General features: G+C 36.4%; 1 protein-coding gene across 30 annotated transcripts in view; it reads left to right on the top strand.

Annotated features, from left to right (window-relative positions):
• The window catches only part of NRXN1 (neurexin 1), a 1005516-nt gene that overhangs the window by 498795 nt on the left and 484700 nt on the right, over positions 1–22021 (top strand). For 19 of the 30 annotated variants that reach the window (XM_036224890.1, XM_036224889.1, XM_036224888.1 and 16 more), the window contains one exon: positions 16346–16519. In XM_036224890.1, coding sequence (XP_036080783.1) covers positions 16346–16519 — 174 coding nt within the window. Of the gene's footprint in view, positions 1–16345; positions 16520–21291; positions 21319–22021 lie in introns of all 30 variants that reach the window. The other 11 variants (XM_036224875.1, XM_036224864.1, XM_036224866.1 and 8 more) reach the window with 1 other exon arrangement.

Here is a 22021-nt window from a genome sequence, read left to right as displayed (position 1 = left end):
CAAAAAGGCTCAACATTTTTGTTACTCTTTTTCCTATACAAGCATTGAAAGACAATTAGAGATATGACACTACTGTTTCTCCCCTAATATTTCTATGGAACTCCCAGGCTTTGCAGAAATCAGTCTCAATCTGTTATCTTTCCTACAATGCTTTTGTCAGTTTGTTTTAGTCCCTCTCACCCCTATCCTAGTGAGACATTATTCTCTTTCCGTGCCCAGTCATTTTACCCACTGTTAACATTTGTCTTGGAAGTTTTTCCCTCTGATTCTCCATGACCAGTTTGGGCCAGTTTACAGGACTGCATTTTAAGCGTGTTATTCCCTACCAACAACTGTTTTAAAAAAAACTTCTTGACCCATTGTGATTGTTTTAGAATACTTTTTACATAAGGCATAATTTTTCTGTGTGTTTTTTTTTTTTTTTTCCAGTCCCTCCAACTTTATTACTTGAAATGTATCTTTCCACCACTAGGATCACTGGTCTTGGAGACAATGCGGTCTGACTCACTCCTTTTACAAATGAGAGAAAAGTGCTCAGGCAGCTAGTTAGTGTATTATATCTAGTCTTTTGGTTCCCAGTTCAACATTGTTTATAATAGACTAGGGAAAACAAGTTTTATTGCTCAGATTAACCTCAGGTAACTACTAGTGACAGCCTGGAGCAACATCCTGAAAAGAAATCTGAGACCTTCTATGGACTCACTGGAGAAAACTGTCCCTATGACCAGGCCTGGGTGCAAGATAGAAACTGTAGGTCATCTCTTGGCTTTTTCTTGTGCAATTTTGATGGCCCCAACCCTTTCCATTTGTAGTTGTTTTGGGGTAGGTGATACAGGTGTTTAAAGCTGTGTTGCTAATTGCTGTTCACCCACAACAACTGGCTGGGCTCTGGCCACCACCGGCCTTGGTTTGTGTTTTTTGGCATAGCTGAGAGGAGGAAAGATAGCTTTTCCCAGCTCTCCCATAGGGAAGTGTAGGCTCCCTGAAATCTGAACCCAGTGGTCAAATGCCTTTCAGACAGGTGCCAATTTACTGCGTCCCAGTAGGCCAGTGATTAGATAAGTTAATCTCTTAAAGCTGGTGGTATTTATGCTATAGAGAAGAAAACACCTGCAGGTGTTTAGAGCTGATTTCTTAAGAGTCAGGTGACTGCTCAGAAGATCTTAGCCTCATCAGAGCTGGGTCTTCAGTGCTCATCCATCGTCAGGATATACTAGGAGTGAAGCATGGCTGTCTTCCTAGAAGCTGAGCTTCTCGGTCAAGAGTTGCGTATGTTAGAGCCATCTGGGAAAGCAAGCTTAGCAGCGTCTCTCTCACTCAAGGAAAATGTAAGTCTGCGGAGTTTACGTGGTTCGTAGACTTCTCTCTCTCGCTCTCTTTTTTTTTTTTTTTTTTTTTCTGAAGGGAGAATTACACAAAGGTCTTTGGGGTATGAGACGCATAAACCCATTCAGACTAACTCAAGTGAAAAAAGAGGGAGATAACCAGGGTATAGAGTTCAAGGAAGCCAAAGAAAAGAGAGAAAGTTTAAGGTTGACTCTCATTGGAGCCATAGTCAGGAACGCTGTCAGCAACACGCCAGCATCTTTACATTTCTTGGTCTCCACAGGAGCTGTGTACTGCTTTCTCTCAGCTGTCCAATGAGCACTTCCTCAGTCTTTTCCATTTCTGCACACTGGCTCTCTCTGCTTTCACAAGCATTGACAACTTGGCTTCCCCAGATCTGGCTTTCCACCCCTGACCAATTAAAATACCCAAGAAAGACTCACATGAGTTAAGGAGTCAGGTACCAAAATCTTGGGAGAGTAAATTTTGTTGGAATACTCATACCTACAACCAGCATGGGACAATATGACTGCCTTGGATTTGTTTGAAGAACTGTTTGTACAAGATACTTGGGGTATATGTGGAGCCATCAAAGCCACCAAAAATGATCTATAAGCTGCTATGAAAAAAAATCAAGGGATTGGGTTGCTTTACTTTGGAGCAGAGATTGAGAGTAGGGGCTGCAATCATCAAGATGGTAGAAAACTAGGCATTACATGGTACCAAAATGTTTATGTATCTAATCTCATAAATACTTGGGCGAACAAAATTATTTTGTGGGTAGACAGAGACTGCTGATTTGGAATCAGAGGCAGCACATGGCATATGAAAGCTAGAAGCAGGAATCACAGGCTTCCTGGAATTCACCAGAAATGGGGATGGGGAATGCTAGATTTTTATTCTCTGTGGAATTAGAAAGATTTGAACAAGGCTCCTGTAGATCTGTAAAGACCCCGCTGACATTTGGGTAGGGTTACCATTGTTCATTATTGATCCCCAAAGTAAATATCACTTATTTTCAGGCAGTTCCATTTAGTTTGGGTTCAGTAATAATGTGGTCTCAGCTGTGTTTCACCATGACCCAGAGGGAAACAGCTTCTACCCCTGCTCCTGCACAATTCCTCTGAGCCCTGGGTCAAAATTAGAATAAACTGGAAAGTTCGGTGCGCTTAGGACAATCACTCCTACAACTGTAGAGATGCTTCAAAGCCAATTTCGCCATCTTTATTCATGTAGGAAAGCATGTTTTTTAATGGCACCATGCTGCTGCCAGCCCACTGTTTTCATTCCCTGGAGGGTACTTCCAGAGCTATTTCGAAGGAACCTCATTAGGTCAGTCAGACTTTTCTTGTTAATGCCACATTCATGTGATTTTCTATGTCCGCTTTTAAAAGGAGCCCTTTCTTGGCCTTTGCAATTAATTATTGTAGTTTTTCTTAAGGATAATGGAGGAAGCAATATAACATTGTAATTAAGGAGATGGGCTTTGGGGTCAGATGAGCTTGGATGATACAGAATCACTCTTTCATGTGTGTCTAGGCAAGGTACATCATCATCAGAATCCATCCTTTACTAAGCATAGACTAAGATATTTGCATATGTCATCTCTTTAATTTTCATGACAGACTGTTGAGGTCGCTGTGCTTAGGCCAATGATACAAATGATGAAACAAAGGTAAGACTTAGGGGATTAAACATCTCACCTAAATAGTAATGATAGTAATCTTAAATAGCAATAAGTATTTTAACCATTTCTCAGGGCTTATCACATCCCATGCACTATTATAAATATTTTGCACATGGGCTCTCATTTAATTCCCCCAACAGTGCATGAGATCAACCAGTATAATCTTTGAAGCTCAAGGGTTTACAGCAAGAGGAGACTCATGAGGACCACCTGCACATGGCAGGTGTTGGCAATATTTCAGCCTCATTCCCGTAATTACTCTGGCACAGGACCGCCTGCTTGGCATTCCCAGGTTTTTTAAGTTTGCTTTTTAGCATTCCTAGCCAGGCTGTACGAGGTCCCCTCCTTTCTCTGCTGCCATCACTCTCCACCTTTCCCCAACACGCAATGCTGAGATCTCCCACCACTGGTTTCCCCCTTGGAGTCAAGGACTTTTTAAACAAGCGCTTTAAGGTCTACTAATGTAGTGGATCTGTTACACAGCACACCTTCGGCATTTATAAATTTCACATGCATGGTTCCTCCTATTTCTGAGAAAGTTGATGGTTTGTGGCATAGTTATTTGTACTTTTCTTGGGTCACAAGTGTAAACCATTCACAGTGATGAGGTAGTATGCAAAACTGAGTGTCTTTTTGAGAAATTGTCTTGTGGCCTGGCATTGGTCTTTATTTTCTATTCAGAGCTATATTGTAATAAACTCTCTCCATTATTGTCATCATTATAACTCAATGAATGTCATTTATTGAGCACGTAGAGACCAGAAACTGTGTTAAAGGTTTATATGTGAAATTATTAGATAAGTATGATGTTTGAGTACAATCAAACTACAGTATTTTTTACCTCAAACCGTCACTTAAAAATGTGTTGTGTAGAGGTATTTGTATCATATATCCATTTAGAGGAAATGTTTGAGCTTATTTTTAAAATGATTCTATATTCATTTTTATCAAGAAAAATAACTTTAATGAAAAAAAAATAAAAATTTCCCAATATAAATAACTAATCAAAACTGATAATTGGGGCTGCAGGCTACTTTGGCCAGTCACAGGCAGTATAAGGGTCGTGTTCAGCTCTGTCCTTCCTGCTGTTGTTTTCCCATAGCTTGTTGACTAGGGACATTAAGTGATGTTCGGCCTCCTGGTCTGGCAGATCCCTCAAGCTCACTCCTTTTTTCATGGTGATCTCCTGGGTTCATCCGAGGTTCTTCAGCTGGGACCTCCTGCCCGTAGCCTCTGTGGAGTGGTCATGCCTTCTGTTCCGTCCACACAGCCTCAGATTGCTGGAGTCCACTCTGTCTCCAGGCAGTCTTGCTGGCTTGCTCTTATTGCGCGTGGGGCCCATGTCTGCCTATGAGAAATTGTCATGCATCGTTTGCCTCCCCCAGCCCTGAGAGCTTTGGAAGCTCACCCCATTCAGTGTTTTCATGTGTGTCCTTCTGCCACAGGCTATTTAAAGCTTTTTTAAAAAAAATATGTCAGGCACCAGTCCTGTATCCCCCAACTACAGGAAACAAAGCAAGTTCTCCAGATCTGAGAACCTTCTCACTAAGCTTAGGGCTAGAATGTAGTCTCCCTTTAGGAGACGGTAGTGAAAACATTGCATAGTAGGACCTATCTCAAAAAATATTCTTAGACATTTTTTCTTCTCAATTCCTGACCCCTTTTATGGTTCTGATGATGATGACGTCAGTGATGTCATCGTCCTTAATGCAATTGAGGGGTTCATGTGCTGAGAGCCAGTATTTTATCATTTCCTTTGTAAATTTTGCATTTGGGTATCTGTCTTAAACTAATTATTTTATATCTGTTGTGTTGGCACTTCTGTTAGAACTACAATTAGATGAGTGAGATATTAGTGTTCTTATTTCAGATGAGAAAATGGAGACTCAGAAAGGCTAAGTGAGTTATTTAGAAATAGAATTTGAACCCAGGTCTATAGATGTATTTCAATATTACTATTATATATATTTCCCAACATATTAAAAGGGATTTCTTATGAGTAGAGTGAAAATTAGTACTTATTTTAATCATAGGGGGGATGCCGTATAATGAAAAATATCTCTTCCTCCATGTATAACTTAGTTCTTCAAACTTCTATAGTACTACATTATGTAGTGCTGAAAAATTTCACTTTTGGTAATAGCCAAAGAACTAGCTATTTCTATTTTCAGTTTCTGTACTCTTCCTATCCCTTTGCTTTGTGTATAACCTATATATTGGTTCTATATCCTTACCCCCTGAAGCCTTCTTCAAATATTAAAGCCAAAAAATTTTAATTGCCCTATGTCCTTAATATGTAGTCTATGGAACATTTACATTTATAGGTACTTCAAACAGGCCCCAGAAAATATAGTACTTGGTTGGATGATTGGAGATTTGCCAGTCATTAGCTTATGCCAGAAGCCTATTGGCTGGTCCATTCAACTGCTAAAGCCCTCCATTTTGTTAGCTTTTATGGCAAATCCCCCACACTTCCTTCCCCCCTTTTTGATCACTGCATTTAACTATTTGCATTTCTCCTTAAGAATAAATATTGGAATAACAAAGTATTTGGAGATATGCACTACGGAATCATACTATTCTATTGGGTCTGGATGACCTAATTAAGAATATTCCGTCTTTTGGGCACAGAAGACATTTATTCTTTGAAAAAACACAGAAAAGTTTAGGTACTTAAGGAAAAATAAGTTGATTTGACTCAATGAAGCTCATAATATTTTATAAGCTTTTTGTCAATGTTTTTAAAGGTTTTTTATGTGCGTGTCTTATTGTAGTTTCAATCTATCCAGGAAACCACCGGTGACTTTACGCTCTTTTATCCTATATATCTAAGTTGAGAGCAGGTGCCACTTTTTTTTTTTATCTCCCTTAAACAGGCGATTATTATGGGGAAGAGCAGCTATTTTATACCTAGCCTGTATAACAATAGATCATCCCCACCCAAAATAAATGTTCCTTTGTTTTGAAGTAGAAAAATTAAATTTCTTTGAAATAAGAAACTATTCTGAAAAAGAAAGAAAGCTAAATAGTTATCTAGAGCTCAAAATCTCAAAGATAACAGGTTTTCATAGGTCCTCTTACTGGTCCCCTAGTTATACGTTAATTTCCAAAAGTCATTTCTACACTCCTCTACTTATTTTATTTCCGTCGCTGAGACAGTTTTTAGTAAAAATAGGCAGTGTGGTGCAGTAGGAAGAAAAAGGTAGCCTGAAAGTTGGGTGCTTTTTTTTTTTTTTTTCTTGTGATGGTTGTATTTCCTGGGGCCAGTAACATACCTTTTCAAGAGGGTAATTTGCTCATCTGTCAGGTGAAGATAATAATATTTTCTTCTGCCTATTGTGAAAGTTGGTATGAGGATCAAATGGAATAAGAGATGGCAAAGCATCATTCTAAATGAGGCCCTGTGCATGTGTAAGGTGTAACAATATTTGTGAGATCGAGAAACTCTGTAAGCTGTGTGCAGTCCCAGAGAGTATCACACAGTGAGTGGGAAATGAAACAGGAATGGTGACAGGATTGTCTTCTGCTAAAGGATGTCAAAGATATCTAAACTAGCTGTCACTTGAAGGGGGAAAAAGGAAAAATAATGAAAATATTTGAACCCTTTTTTCACCTAAAGGTAAATCTATGAAGCCATGAGATGAAGTTAGCTTGGCATGAATTTATATGCCTGAATTCATACCCCATCTTCCACAGTGTCACTGGCATAGAGTGGGTTTAAAAGAAGATGGATTACCACATACACCTCCATAACAATTTCATTTTATTATTTCCCATTTAACATGCCCAACAGCTATCCCTCACAGTATGTTGGCCAAATAACAACAAAATCTGTCTTTATGTTGTAAGTTTTATAATCATAGTTTTAAAAGAATTCTCCTTGGGCAATTTTATTTCAAAAATATCAGCTAGAAACAAATTTCGGAATATTGAAAGCATTTTCTGCCCTGTCCAGAAACAATGTCAATATTAACTCTCAGAGGCTCACTACAGGATAACATTAAGGTCTGAGCTCAAACCTGATTGGAGTTCCCCCACCTGTTCATATACAGATATTAGGTGGGACCAAGGATGAATCCAGGTGTCCTACTTGTCTCTTTGTGAAAAACAGTTGAAAAATAGCTGTCATAGCTAAAAATCAAATTTGGGAGTCTTAGGAATTATACCTCCACATCAGATACCTAATATTTATGATTATGGAAGCAAATTCACTTTGTCTTCATGAGATTACTCAGCATGCAGATAGGTCTCCCATTGTTCCAGGATTCTGTTAATTTGCTTAGACTCCTGCTAACATTATTACCATTACTTTTCTCCACTGGCCCCGCTACTCTAAACCATTCTTGGATTTTGTAGTGATGGAGCTATACCAGTTGGCTGTTTACCATTTGGAGTATATGGTGTATAAACCAGTGCAAATTAAGTGAAAATTATCATGGTTGCAGGAGACCTGGGCTTGGAATCAGAGCCTGCCGTTTCCTGGCGTTGTTGCCTTGAACCATAGTGTCTTCATGTGTGACATGTGTCCAAGATAACTTTGTTTTTTAGCTCTCCAGGCAAAAAAAACAAATAGTACATGTGCAAGTACTCAGTAAAGTTTAGGATACTACACCAATGCCAGTTCTTGTTATAATAATAAAATCAGGGCTGTCTTTTTCTGGTTTCAACCATAGCAGTTCTTGACGCTGATTACCAAGGAGGCAGAGCAGGGAAGAGACCCTCTCTCATCAAACAGCATTTTGTACTTTTAAATTCAGTGATTTTTATAAAATCTAAAGTCTTTTTAGCAAAAATAATGTACCGTTAGATATGGGAGCCTACTTTAGAATCAGGAATACCTGTGGCTGGCAAGAAAATAAGGTAATTGAAGCAGACTGGAAGGACCGAAAACTCAGGAGTCCTTGAGTGGTGGCCCAAAGGCTAAGATGAAGTGAGGCATCCACAAACCTATAGGAAGGGCAGATACAGAGTAATAAATTTACCGGGGCAGAGCATCAGGGCTTCATTCAGTTAGCTTGGCTCTGTTCTATGGTCATACACAATGAATGCATGCATGCCTTTCTGTATGACAATAGTGACAGAGTAGAAGAGTCTGGAGAAATAAAGTGTCCATAGTGCAACACATGCCTATTGGGAGCCCACGTGAGTTAGGTCATTTTTGTAGGTGAGGCAACACATAGAGTGACAGAATGGCCAGAGACAATGCAGTAGAGGGCCAGGATAGACTGAAATTTAATTTCCCACCAGGATTCAGGCACTTATTTTAACTGCAGAAGATGACTCATGAAGGGGTTCTCATTATTACATATTGATGCCCTAAACTGTTTCTGTACTTCGGTCTTTATCTGCCTCCCTCTACCTATATACTCAATATAATCAATTAAAGTTGATCATGACTTATTCTATCCAAGTGGAAAAAAATGCCACTGCATTGAATTCTCTTAATAAATTGGGTGATTTCACCTGAGTGTTTAAAAAGGGGGTCAGCAGAATAAAAATTCCCCACAATTAACTTCATTATTTCTCAAGTGGAGGGAACAGGAATAAATAAGTGTTGTAACCATAAAACCTTTACTATGTCCTAATTGTTTTAGTGATTATTTGCTGAATGCAAACTGCTGATTTATATTCAGTGAGTCAATACATAATTATTAAATACCTGCTAAGTCAAAACGAGAATATAAAGATGCATAGCTCATTTCATTTCTTCAAAGAATTTACAAAATAATGGGAAGATAAGACTTTTACACAAAGAACTGTGGAAAAAAATGGTCATCGTCAAAGAGGTTCAGAATGTTATGGGGGTTTCAAAGATCAGACTTGCCTGTGACTGGGATAACAGGACTACATTAACAAGGTAGAATTTGCTATGAGTCTTCAAAATTGAATAATATTTTCAAATGAAAAATTGGAAGAGGAAAGACCTTCATGATGGAAGTAATAGGCATTGTGAAGAATGATGGAGCAACATGAACATGCAATATTGGAAAAAATACAGTTTGACTAAAGATTATGATACAGGAAGAGGATTGATGTCCTCTTAACTCTCTGCCTGGTAAAAGTTCTTGAAGAAAGGTTGTTTCAAAGTTTAGAAAAAGTTACTGAGGCTAGATAATTCAGAATCTTGAACATTAACTTCAGGATTTATTTAGAAGATAGAGAGAGGTAATGAAGAAATCGGGTACAAAGTGGAGACTGTTATGAAGTTGAGGTGGGTGTGTGGAAGCAGAAACACCAGATAATAAGTTACTGCATGCAAGGTGTACAAAGGGAAAGATAGACAAGAACTGGAAAAGGAAATGAAAATGGAGGGACGAATGTCAGAAGTGCTGGCAAAGTTGTCATCAGTTCTTGTCAATAATGTGATTATAAGATGTGAGATACAGAATGGAGTTAAAAATGATTTTGAAATTTTATTTTGGGTAGCGGAGAGACTAGAAATGCATTTGCTATAAAACAAGTAAGTCTAACTTTGTTTCCCAATGTGTGTGTGCTGGGACGGGAAATGATGGTTTGATTTTAGGCTAAAGTGAGAAAGCCTGGACAGGTATTTTCTACAGAAGAAAAACAGGTTGTTCTGGAATTAAACTTTTTATATACAAAGGAAGACTAAGATGTTATAAAAGTTAAATGATAGTAGAAAAATCAAACTGATGACCATTGAGTATCTCTTTAGCAAAGAGTTTCTAAAATTAACCTGATTGTTTTCATAGAGATCTATGAAAGACAGATCTCAGAGCAAAACATCTACTTGAATTGCCAACTTTGACTTCTGTATTTGGTGTGCTCTGAACTTAGACATGGTCTTAGACAGTTTTTCAATTTCAATCCCAAGTGTGGTTTGTTATAAGTTTCCATTTGTCTACTCTTAAGCTCAAATGTATTAGAGAAATATTAATAACTTCCCATGCTTTTGCTTTCAGTAATTTAACATTATTTAAGCAGTCACAAGAGTTAGTGACTTTGGCTTTCTCCCTCCTCAAAAAAAGGTAAATAAATGAGGGTTTCTTCCCCAGCAATTATAGATGATATTTCTTCTCTCTAACAGGGTACACCTTTTATATAAAGGGGTTTAGATTTCATTAGTCTCCCAAGGAAAAGCTGTAGTAAGGCAAAATATGAAGATCTGACCTGCATATGTTCATTTGTAGATATGCAACAAAAGATTAAAATTAGAGATACTGATACAAATTTGGGGGCAGAGTTTGATTGTTTTCTGGGGTAAGGGTACACACCTGTCCTGTGGAATAACCTTCAGAAACTAGCCCAGCCTATGTGTACTTTTTCTACTAGACAATCACAACAAAAAAGAGGAAAGTTAGAGTTGTTCCCAATTTGCTGTCCAAAGTCCAATGCCCTCATATCACAAGCCTCTGGAATTGTACATTCTTCAGTCCAGCCAGAAGGAGAGTAAAGCAGTATGTATTACTTCAGGTTTTTTGTTTTTGTTTTTGTTTTTTTTCCCCTAAATACCACTTATAAGAGTTTGCGGGAAGCTCCTTAAGTTTTTCTAGAGTTTTAGCTAACCAAAAGTACAAAGTAGTTGTCCTTTTTATGATGCTTTTTAAAATTGGAATGAAGGTGAGATGTTTAAAAGGCATCAAAAAATACAGGTGAATAAACAGGAAAGCTGACTAGAAGAACTAATTAGACCTTGCCACTTGCATTTTCCTGCTTAAGGCGGAGCTGGGAGTCCTTGCTCTAATTGCCTTATGGTCCCTGTTTTAAGAGAGGAGAAAACCTCTCACATTAATTCATTGTCTGCTTTTGGTTGATGGCTCCCAAGCCATGCCTCTCAGCCCATCTCCTCCCAATTTACATTATCTGATCCCTGCAGGACATTCCTACTCAAATTTCACATGTTTAATGTTAAGTGTAATTTTATCTCTTCTCTCCAAATTATTACTGCTTCAAGCTCCCTTGTTTCCTAGCTTGTGTGGCTTATATTTTTAGACTTAATTATTTTTTTGTTTTGTTTTATTTTTAAACCAGTAGTTATAAATTCTATCATGTTGCTCAAGACTTTCCTTTAATTTACTTATGTAATACTATTTACCAGAGCCCCTTTAAAAATGTCTCTCTTCCAGCCACGTCTGATTTTTTTATATCCTTTCTTGGATGCTGTATTCATTTTGTCTTCATGGTGTATCTGCTGTTACCCATGCTTGCCTCCTGTATTTATGTCACTGCAATATAATGTATCCTATATTTTCTTATGGTCTAAACTTTTCTATGATGTTCTCAGCTTTTTCTCTGATTTTATAGGGCAGATTTACAATGAACCTTACAGCCTGGCCCTTGGGCTTTATAGAATTCTGTGTTTCATAATCTCTATATATCAAATTAGAAAATACTTATCAAGCAACTGTCCTGTTTATGTTATCAGGTTCAATGCTGTTGGGTTTTGAATTGAGTATGTCAAAGGAGCCTCTTGAGCTGCTTATAGTATAATGAAAGGCACACTTCAAGTATACAAATGACTGAAAACTAAATCAAGTAAAATAAGACAATTTTTTAAAAATTTTTTATTGCAGTGACATTGGTTTATAAAATCCAATAAGTTTCAATGTACAATTAACCAGTAAGTCATATAAATATTGCATTGTGTGTCCACTGCCCATAGTTAGACTTCTTTCTGTCACCACATATTTGATCCCCTTTACCCTGTCTACCTCTCCCTCCCCTCGTACCCTCTGGTAACCACTAATCTTTTGCCCATGTCCACCAGTCTGTTTGTCATGTTTGTTGCTTTTGGATTTATATTCTACATGTAAATGGCATTATGGTTTTCCACTTCTTCTGGCTTATTTCACTTAGCGTAATTATCTTAAGATCTGTGTATGTCGTCACAAATGGCAGTATTTCATCTCTTATAGCTGTGTAAGATTCCGTTGTATATACGTACCACGACTTCTTTATCCAGTCATCTATTTAGGGCACTTGGGTTGTTTCCATGTCCTGGTCACTGTGAATAATGCTCCTATAAACATCAGTGGGCATATTTATTTCCGGACATATGTTTTCGAGTTTTCGGGGTAGACACTCAGTACAGGGATTGCTGAATCATTTGATAGATCCATTCTTAGTTTTTTGAGGAACTTCCATACTGTCTTCCACAGTGGCTGTACCAATTTGCAGTTTCACTAGCAGTATATGAGGGTTCCTTTTTCTCCACATCCTCTCCAACACTTATTACTTGTCCTGTTGATAATAGCCATTTTAACAACTGCGAGATGGTATTTCATTGTGGTTTTGATGTGCATTTCCCTAATAGCTAGTGATGTTGGGCATCCTTTCATATGTTTGTTGGCCATTTGTAAGGACATGTAAATTTGATATATTGCACTCCAGTTATAATAGAAACAAGGGGACAACCCGTACTTACTCTTCAGAATCTCTCAGTGCAGTCAACAGAAATATACTACAAATACATAGGCCTTACCAGACATACCAACACAACCATGTCAATAGCATCTATGTGCTGAATACATGCTATATATCCAATCCTTATACTCATTTGTTATATTTCTCATAGCCTTACAAGGTAGGCATTGTTAACCTATTTCACAGATGATGAATCTGACTATTAAAGAAGTTACGTAATAACATGCCTACACTGAGACAACCAGTAAGTGGCAGAGCCAGGATTTGTAGACACGTACAAGTAAAAAGCCTGTGCACTATTCCCTGTTCATTACTGCCAACTACTAGGGAATGGATATTTGTGGTATCACCTCAGATCTTTCATATATGTATATGAGATTTCTTTTAAAAACCTATTCCCTGAATATTTGAAGTTATCTGGCTTTATTTATATATGTTCTCTGCATCTTCTGCTGAAAATTCCCCAACTTCCTGTTGCCTTGTCAATTGCATACATGGCTTACTTAAGGAACATGAATAGAAAACACATAGAGCTTGCAGAAGTGGTAACAGAATGGCTTCGAGTGTATAGGAAACTGGCTCTTACTAGATGTCCATCCTGGCTCTTGTTCACACAAGGGTCATTAAAAAGCATATTCTCCTTCTCATGCACAGGATGTTTCATGCAAGATGCCATTAGTGCTAATGGGTCATTTTCTTTCTATCACCCCAAGAATCAAAAGGAGAAGCTGCATCTTTGATGAAGTGCTAATGCTACACAGGTCTCAAGCCACTTAAGAGTTTTCTTTGTTCTCTTCATATGGAAACCCAACAGGGGACTTTAGACCACTCTCTGCTATATGAAGAGTTTATAAAGACAGTATTAAGTGGTGATGCTAAGTGCAGCTTCAGTAATGAAAATGAGAATGATTCCCCTACTTATAAAGCCAACCTTACCCACCTTCTATGTTCGAGGCTTGTATCCTGTACTGCTTGAATCAATATTTTCTGCTCTTTAATAACACAAGGGAAAGATTACTGCTTTTCTTCAATAAGCTTTAAAAAGTTGTTCAGGCAAATAAGATTGCTAATAGGAAAAAATAGGATTGTGGCAGGAAGTGGGGAAAGGATGCAAGCATTTTAGAATCGGCTCTCTCCCCATTTGTTGCCTTGCCATTCTTTTTTATTTTTCTGCTGTGACCTCAGTCCATCAGGTGGCTGACAATATTTGCTCAGTGCACACTAAGTTTATAGGCCAGTACTAGGTACTATGAGAAAAACTAAGACAAAAACAGCCTTTCTCCTCCAAGGTTATAATCAGAAGGAGGAAAATTGGTTATCAGGTATATAGCAGTCCATACTTTCAGTAATGAATTCTACATCTGAAAAGCGTGAAGCAGTGCCAAGAATTCTTCACTCAAAGGCCTGGAGGAGAACTGAAGATTCCTAACAAATTTATTGTAGTAAATGAATGTAGGACCATTTCCTTACATTGACATTCGACATGTAACGGTATAAATCTCAGACCACAATCTCAGATGTGAAGAAAGCTAAGTTTCTCTATTTTTTTCTATAACTTGGTTTTTATTTTGAGCTGATTCTTTGAGGTAGAGTAAAAATATTATCTCTGACAGTAATAATGACTACTATAAAATATGTTTTTGAATATTAAAAAAAATATAATCTCAGACAATTTTAGTTTCGTTAGTTCCCTGGGATCGTGTCTAAATTAGGGTGAGGGACTGCCCATTGTACCAATTTTGGGGGAGGTAGATTGCATAGGAGCTGATCTTGAATATTCTATATTCATAGCTCAGGTACCGACTGAATTGCTACACAGCACAACCCCTTCAGGTCAGCCATTTTCTGCTTGTTTCCGTGCCTCCAGGAATTGTTATTTTGCTCCCACACAATGGCAGAATATGGAAAGTTCTGTGAGGCTGCCTAAGTTCCCAGCATGTTTAAATCCACCACGCAGCCATGTCTCCTTAAAGATGTCACTGCTGCCTCTGGGTTCTGTTGAGGAAATTCACACAGATCAACATTACGCTGTAAACCTACTTGAGATTTTAACATCCACCATGGCTCAGCCCTCAGATTTAGAGTACTGTGTTCTCTTTTTGTCATTCACTAACAACTGTGTTCACATTTCTTTTCTGCCTTTCTCTCCTGCTTACCCACACGAGAGGCAGGAAAGCTTTACTCTTATGCAATTGCCTGTATATTCTATTTCACTTTTCTAGGAGTCTTGGAATTTAAGATTCAAATGCAGAAAGATAATTTTATATCTTTGGTTTACAATTCATATCCCTTCACGGAGGCAACTAAAACACAATGGCTTGAAATAGAAATGACTAAGAGAAAGAAAATGCGGAGGAAAAAAAGTCAGATATTTCAAAAATAGTATCCCATCTCGGACCAAGGACAAGTATCCTTTAATACTAAGAATGATGGTTAGTAGTCAGTAGATGTTTTATTTTAAGAGGTACTTTCAGTGTAAATTATATAGGATTAATGGCATCCTCATGTAATACTTATAGCTTTATTAGGTCAGGGACCTAAGTTCTCAGTTTTTATGGCTAAATGACTTTAAATAAGCTCAATGTACACATCAATACAATTCAAGAGTCTTATATCTGTGCATTGATTTTTACCCTACCTACAAGCTAAGAGGTTAGCTTATTACTGTTTTATGGATACTGGCAGAAGACATAAGATTTCTGGGTCAGAGACCAAAGACTTCATTAGTCATGACTAAACAAGCAGCAGGAGCATCAGCACATATATCAGTTCTCCTTGTTCCCAAGTCCCATGAAGACACCACAAAGGGGCCTAGATAAACTTAATTTGGAGTGTAAGAGGTTTGTGTTAAAATGAAGAAAAGGTGTCAGCTTGCAAGAAAGTTAGAATGATTAATGTGAGAGAAAAAATTCAAATAACAATGGAAAGTCAAAGAAGTAGCTAAATAGAGTATTTTTTTTATTTTAACCAGAACTGATAAACAGGACCAGTGTAAAATGGAATTTTGGGATCACCCTCCATATATTGGTTAATTCCACATTGATTAATTACTACTCAGTGCCATCTAGATACAATGAATAATCTGTGGTAGGAAACAATCAAACATGGAATGCAATTTCTTTTTTCAAGTAACGGCCCATAAAGTTGGAAAATAAACCTAGAAACATGAAGATGACAAAGTGACAAATTAGAGCAAAGTATTTCCTTAGAAACTGCAGTAAAATTGGGAAAAAAAAAAACATAATTGATAACTTGTTAACAGATTCCAGAGCGGTATGATTAATTCAAAGTGGTATTACTTTACCTAAAAAAGAAATACCTCGAAAAGGACATAATATCCAGGTATATACAGACTATCGTCGGAGTGACTGGTAAATAAAATAGGTACAAGCAAGGATAATAGGCTTAAGCATAGCAGAAAAAGTAATTTTAGACACTAGAGAGAATTCGAGATTCTGATTAACTGAAAGACCCAGAGTTCTTTAAGCAGAAGGTAGATTTGATCATAACACCTGTTGACTACATATTTTCACTCTGGTGGATACTTCCTGTATTTCATCTCATTTAATTCTCACACAAACCTATAGGATCGATTTTATTGCCATTTTAGAGGTTACTAATGATCAAAGAAACTAAAAGAAAACAAAACATACATCATCAAAGTCATAGAGTTGGTAAATAAGTGGGCCCAGATTTTAGTGCAGGAATATGCAATTCCATGGCCCATGTTTCTTCCACCATTTAGTTCTCTGTGGAAATTGCTTCTAGAATTTCTTCTGGTGTTATATTCAAATACATTTATTGTTTTGTATTTTTAGGAAAATATCTAGTTATAAATTTATTTTTATTAACTTAATGAAAAGTAAACCTCACTATTTTTGCTCTGTTCTATATGTTTAAAGTCAATGACAAGTTACTTTTGTGACCATAACTTTGATCTTCCCACAGGTGACTTGTATATAGGAGGAGTTGCGAAAGAAACATACAAATCCTTGCCAAAACTCGTCCATGCCAAGGAGGGCTTTCAAGGCTGCCTGGCATCAGTTGATTTAAATGGACGGCTTCCAGACCTCATCTCAGATGCTCTTTTCTGCAATGGACAGATTGAGAGAGGATGTGAAGGTACTAGATTTTGGTATTATACTCTAGTAATTCCAGTTCCACTTCTAAGTGAAAACAAGTCTCTCTAGCCAGCAAAATTCATTTCTGCCAACTGATCAAACCCAAACCTTAGGGCTTAAATATCCTTATTCATGTTTTTAACTTTTTGTCCCATAAATCTTACATTTTCTGAACTATTTGCAAGCCTACACTAATGCCTATTGTCAAACAGGAGCTGTACCCATGGTTCTTATTTTCTGCATCTTTTCATTCCATAGTTCCCAAAATTAGTGTGTTAATCAGTTCTGCAATGCTTACTTTATAACATTAAATCGATTTCCCATTTAGAGTAGAAAAATATACTTATTCTAGCAAGTGTTAATCAATTTGAGTCTGTTTTTGAAATCTACATTCAATAGGATATAACAGAAGAATAAAGTTTAGATGCAATTCTCAAATTGCTGTTTGGTTTATGTCGATCCAGCAGCATGAGTATCTCCTGCATGTTATCAGTTCGCTTTAGCAAAAATTGGTTTCTTCTATTACTCTAGGCTAATATTCCATACTTCAGAAATGTGCTCAAGTATCTTTCTGTTCTTTGGTGTTTTGTATCAGACCAAGATCTGTAGGAGTACTTTTTGATTGCTACTTTCATTTTAGATAATTTTCACTTCAACACCTCAGATTATTTGAGCCAATTCTCCCTCCATAAATGTAATTTAATCACATTATCCTGAATTTTGTGGCTCTGAGTGTGTTGCTGCCTCTCCTTTAATGTTGAACAGTTTGGGCCATTTTAAAAATTTTAGATTCATAAGGAAATTTTACATGATGGAAACAAAGAAAGATATGTGAATCCCTGTCTTCTAAGATTACGAATCATTTCCTCTCAGCCAAAATAATGCCATTAGATTTAGCAATTACCTAAGTACATGGAATTTTTTTTTTATTTGAAAATACGTTTTTCTCTCTGTGCAACATATATTTCCCTGAAAAATCAGCTGACATTCAAACTGTGTTTTAATCCTACCAGGGGATAAGGCTATTTAATGCAAGTCTCAGTTGAATTTATTTTTTTTTTGTTATTGGCATATTTGTTTGTTTCAAATTTTGATATAACATTCTGTAAAACAAAGAGAAAATGTGTTTTCTCCTTTTACCAACTTAACAAAGAAAATTAAATTGTTAAGTGAATAAATTCTTTCTAGTGGATAGACACAAAAATGGGGGCCATAACTTTGATTCTTGGAAGTGATCTAATCCATGAGAATATGTACATTAAAAAATAAAAGTACTACAAACTCTTAAAGTATTTTTCAAAAATAAGTCTTTTAACAGTTTCTTGGTTAAGTGACTTCTCAGCTTAAGAAATAGTGGGAGCGGACAGACTCATTTATAGCTAAAAAACCTAGATTTTGTTTGAAATGAAAACCAATCATACACACATGACCCCCACCACTTGCACATGACATGGGTGGGTAGAAGGGGGAACTAATGAGAGGAAGATGTGTTGAGAGTGTAAACAAAAATGATATTTGATGTTATTTTCCATCTAAAAAGTAATTTGATTAAGACGATCGTGGAGAACCTTAAACTTCTATTTCAATGTTTAAAATCATTCAGTGGATTGCGACATCAGTTCCTTCCTCACCTCATCTAGGATGCTTTTATATCGGAGTTTTAATAATTCTCACCTGCTTTTATCTCCTTTTTCTTTTTTTTATTAGAATATTACTATGCTCCTGCCTTTCTACATTTACATTTCCCTGATTTTTTTCATTCCAATATCAAGATTAACAACTTGTAGTTTATGATTATTTCTATCCTTTATGGTTCCTAGGAGTAATCTCAGATGTGCCTGTTATAAGTGTGATTAATGAGATAAACATAAGATCATAGGATTAGTGGTCAAATTGTAAATACTCAATAAACTCCCTCTCTAAATATTGTGTCATGGAATTTTGAGTCCAAATCACATTGGAATCACTTAACTTTCATATTACTAGAAAAAGTATAAACTTGATAACCAAATATCTTGTCAATATTTCCTATTGTTCCTACCCAACAAGACCTACAAATCTCTGAGCCCTTTTCATGTAAAAAGTTCTTGGTCTTCCTGATATAATCACTTGCTGCCTTTTGTTTCTAACTAATTTTAGTTGATAATAGCTCATTTTATTTTTATAACACTTGTTAGCTATGGGAGGGGACTTACCTTGTCCAAGTCCCTTTAGGTTAATGTTTTGCAAATTTAACCAGTATCAGAATTGCCTTGATAACTGTTAAAACCCAATTACTGGACACCACCCCCATGGTTTCTGATTCTGCAGGTCTAGCATGGGGTCCTAGATTTAAATTTCTAGCAAGTTCCTAAATAATGCTGGTTCTGTTGGTCTGAGGACAGCATTTAAAAACTGCTTGAAATGGCATTTTCCTGTTAATGTAAGAGAAAATGGACATTGGTAATCCACCAGTAATCAGGCTCAATTAAGCTCAATCCTGAGTCAAGATAACTCCAGTACATAAAGTCAGTGATTTTTTTTTTCTAAGTTCAGACACTCTTTGCATAGACTGGTAACATTCAGCCCTAAACTTCATTATAAGTGACAAAAATAATTATTAAAGATACTACTATTGATTAAGCACTGGTAACATTAAGTTTACACATGCTATTTTATTTAATCCTCAAAACTATAAATCAGATATTCTTGACTGTTTTTTAGATGAGTAAGTCGAGCCTCAGAGGTGTAAGGTGATCTTCCTAAAGTCACACAGCTAGCAAGTGGATGATAGAAGCTTTCAACCCAAGTTTGCCTTCCTTGAAAGCCCAGGCATCTAACCACTTTTTGTTATTGTTTCTTTGGTTTCCAGAGTTTGTGGCTTTACCTTCACTTTCTTTTCATTTTTAGACATATCCTTATTTTTAACCACTTAATATAAATGTCCTCATGGATTGTTTCCAATTTTATTCAGTGATGAAATAAAAGGAACATTATATAACTAAAGGGAAAAATTTCAGGCTTTGTCTTGTGCAAATGCCTGTCAGTGTTTAAATATTGGTCTAGAAGGTGAGTATTTTGAAAAATGTCTTGTCAGGCATAAGCATGCATTCTCTTGTAATACCTGAGGACTGTTGTGATAATGAAAAAAATAACAATAAAGCATGTCTTTATGCTCACATAAAGGTTTAGCAGGTACCCCGAGTTGCTGCCCCACAATATCAGAAGATTACCTTTTAGGATTGCAGTTTTACATTTTTAGAGTTTAGCATTTTTTTTGCCATAGTGTTTCTGCTATTTTTTGTTAAAACAAAAATCTGAGTCTTCATCAGTTTTTAATCCTGCCCTTTCTCTCCACTAGGCAAGTGAGGGAGAAACTATCCGTTGGTAAAAAGGCACCTGATCCAAACTGGGCTTGTACCATTTCTTGATACTATGCTTATCCCAGGAAGGGATGTGCTAAGGAGTAGTGCTTTAAGGGATTAAAAAAAAAAGCCCTAATTATTTTCAGTCTCTAATGCCATAGTTAAAGATCATTAGATCACTTATGTCTTATGGATTGGAAGAAACTAAGCAATTTCGTGGTTATTGTTATTTGATACCATAGGTGAGAAAAACTGTTACATCTATTTAGATCTCCCAGGCCTGGGAGGTTGTTATTATTAACAACTACTATTGTTTTTCTTATAATAATTATTATATAATTAGTATTTATAATTATGGTTTTTGAAATTGTGAAAATTCACATGCGTTAGACTAAATTTAGTAACTTTCTATGAAGAATACCATTACTGAGAAAACTAATAGAAATAAGACTGTAAGGAGCTTGTTGAAATAGACTTTTTACAAGAATGTTAGTTCAAAGGCTAAATATAGATAATTCTCATTTATTCACTAAATCAGTTATTGCAAAGGCTCTCACTGCTAATAACATCTGATTAGGCTGGTGCCTACTTCAATATCATAAAACCTATAAAATTGTGTTTACTACAAAACCTCTTTAACTTACACTCAAAAACTGTTCAGGTGGGTGGCATTCCCTCCTCACCCTTCCCTTTATCCTTGTTAGTGAAGTTCGATTGTAATAAACATGCACAGGGCAGTTTATAACAGTTGAAGACAGTTGCGAAGGTAGAGAAAATACAGGTACAACTCTGAAATCCTTAAGCAATATATACCACCTTGGTAAGAGGGAGGATAAACAATCCAACCCAAAATTTTGTAAAGATTTCTTTATGTCGCAGTTTGTTTCGTCCATCCTGCACTTCTCTGATCTCCAAATCATATATACATTTTGATAGTTTGATGTCACTCTAAGGTTGATCTGTCAGCGAATGTCTGGCATTAGAGTTTTAAGTCTTAATTGCAATAGCAAAATAAAAGATGTAAAGGGGAAAACAAGGGAAAGGGATAATTGGTCTGCTAATGACTATAGTCTACACTGTACCTGCACAAATAAGCAATGCAGTCACTTTGATAATGTACTCATATCGATCCAAGAGAGGAAAAGATATAGAAGCCCTTTTAATTTTCCTTCATTACATGTCATCAGCTCAATTAACCATTATATATATATGCATACATAGTAAAATTCTAATAAAGTACCGCTTTCTCATTTTTCGCTTAAGATTTATGGCTGTTAGTATTAATTTGTTTGCTTTACATAGCATTTCTCTCCCCCTTTATAGCAGCATGCTTTTTGAATCTGAACGTTCTGTTTGCCCCATTTCAGTATTGCTTACTAACATTTAATATATTTTGCTTTTTTTTTTTTTTTTAATTTTGCTGACAAAGTTGCATTGATGAAAGCTGACTTGCAAGGTAGATAGCCCTGTGTGTATAAAACAAGACTGAAACCCCATAATAGACAGTGGAATCCTCAAAATAACATTTTTTTTTCATTTCTGCAGTAACTGTAGTTTGGGTTCACATTTAATTTTTCCCCTTCTTGAACATTGTGCAAGAAACCTCATTTTGTAGCATAGTTTGCATAAAGGCTTTCAGTCTTGAATATGTTTGTATAGTGATTACCTTTAGTGCTTTGATCATCCTTTATTTAGTTCTTTGTTTTTCAGTGTTCTAGTTACAATTCTTTAGAAATAGAATAGCGTTCATTTTTTTTGTATGTTAATTGGGGGCATGTCATCTATACAGTTATTCATTTTATGTTTAATTGCATGAAATTGTCAAAGCATGTGAATTGATACTTGCCAACATACCTATCAAAAACACCCAACAATCATAACTTTATCCATAGTTTGTGCAGGGAAACTTCTGGAACCCCTAGGACATTTTTGCATAACTCTCTTAAGTTATTTTGCCAATCTTATCTCAATTTCATGAAGTTATAATCTCTATTTCTCATGGTGTCTCTATTCATTGATCAGAAGTTAAGGAGATCCATGCATTTTTCTAAAATTCAGATGGCGATAGCGAATTATTGATGATGGAATGAGATTACCTGCTACCATAATTATACTAGAAGCTATGTGCTTGCTTTTACTATTTGTTGGTTTAGTTTACT

The sequence above is a fragment of the Rousettus aegyptiacus genome, unplaced genomic scaffold, assembly GCF_014176215.1.
Source record: "Rousettus aegyptiacus isolate mRouAeg1 unplaced genomic scaffold, mRouAeg1.p scaffold_m13_p_7, whole genome shotgun sequence".
In the NCBI taxonomy this organism is placed as follows: domain Eukaryota; kingdom Metazoa; phylum Chordata; class Mammalia; order Chiroptera; family Pteropodidae; genus Rousettus; species Rousettus aegyptiacus.
This window is presented reverse-complemented; position numbering and strand designations above follow the sequence as displayed.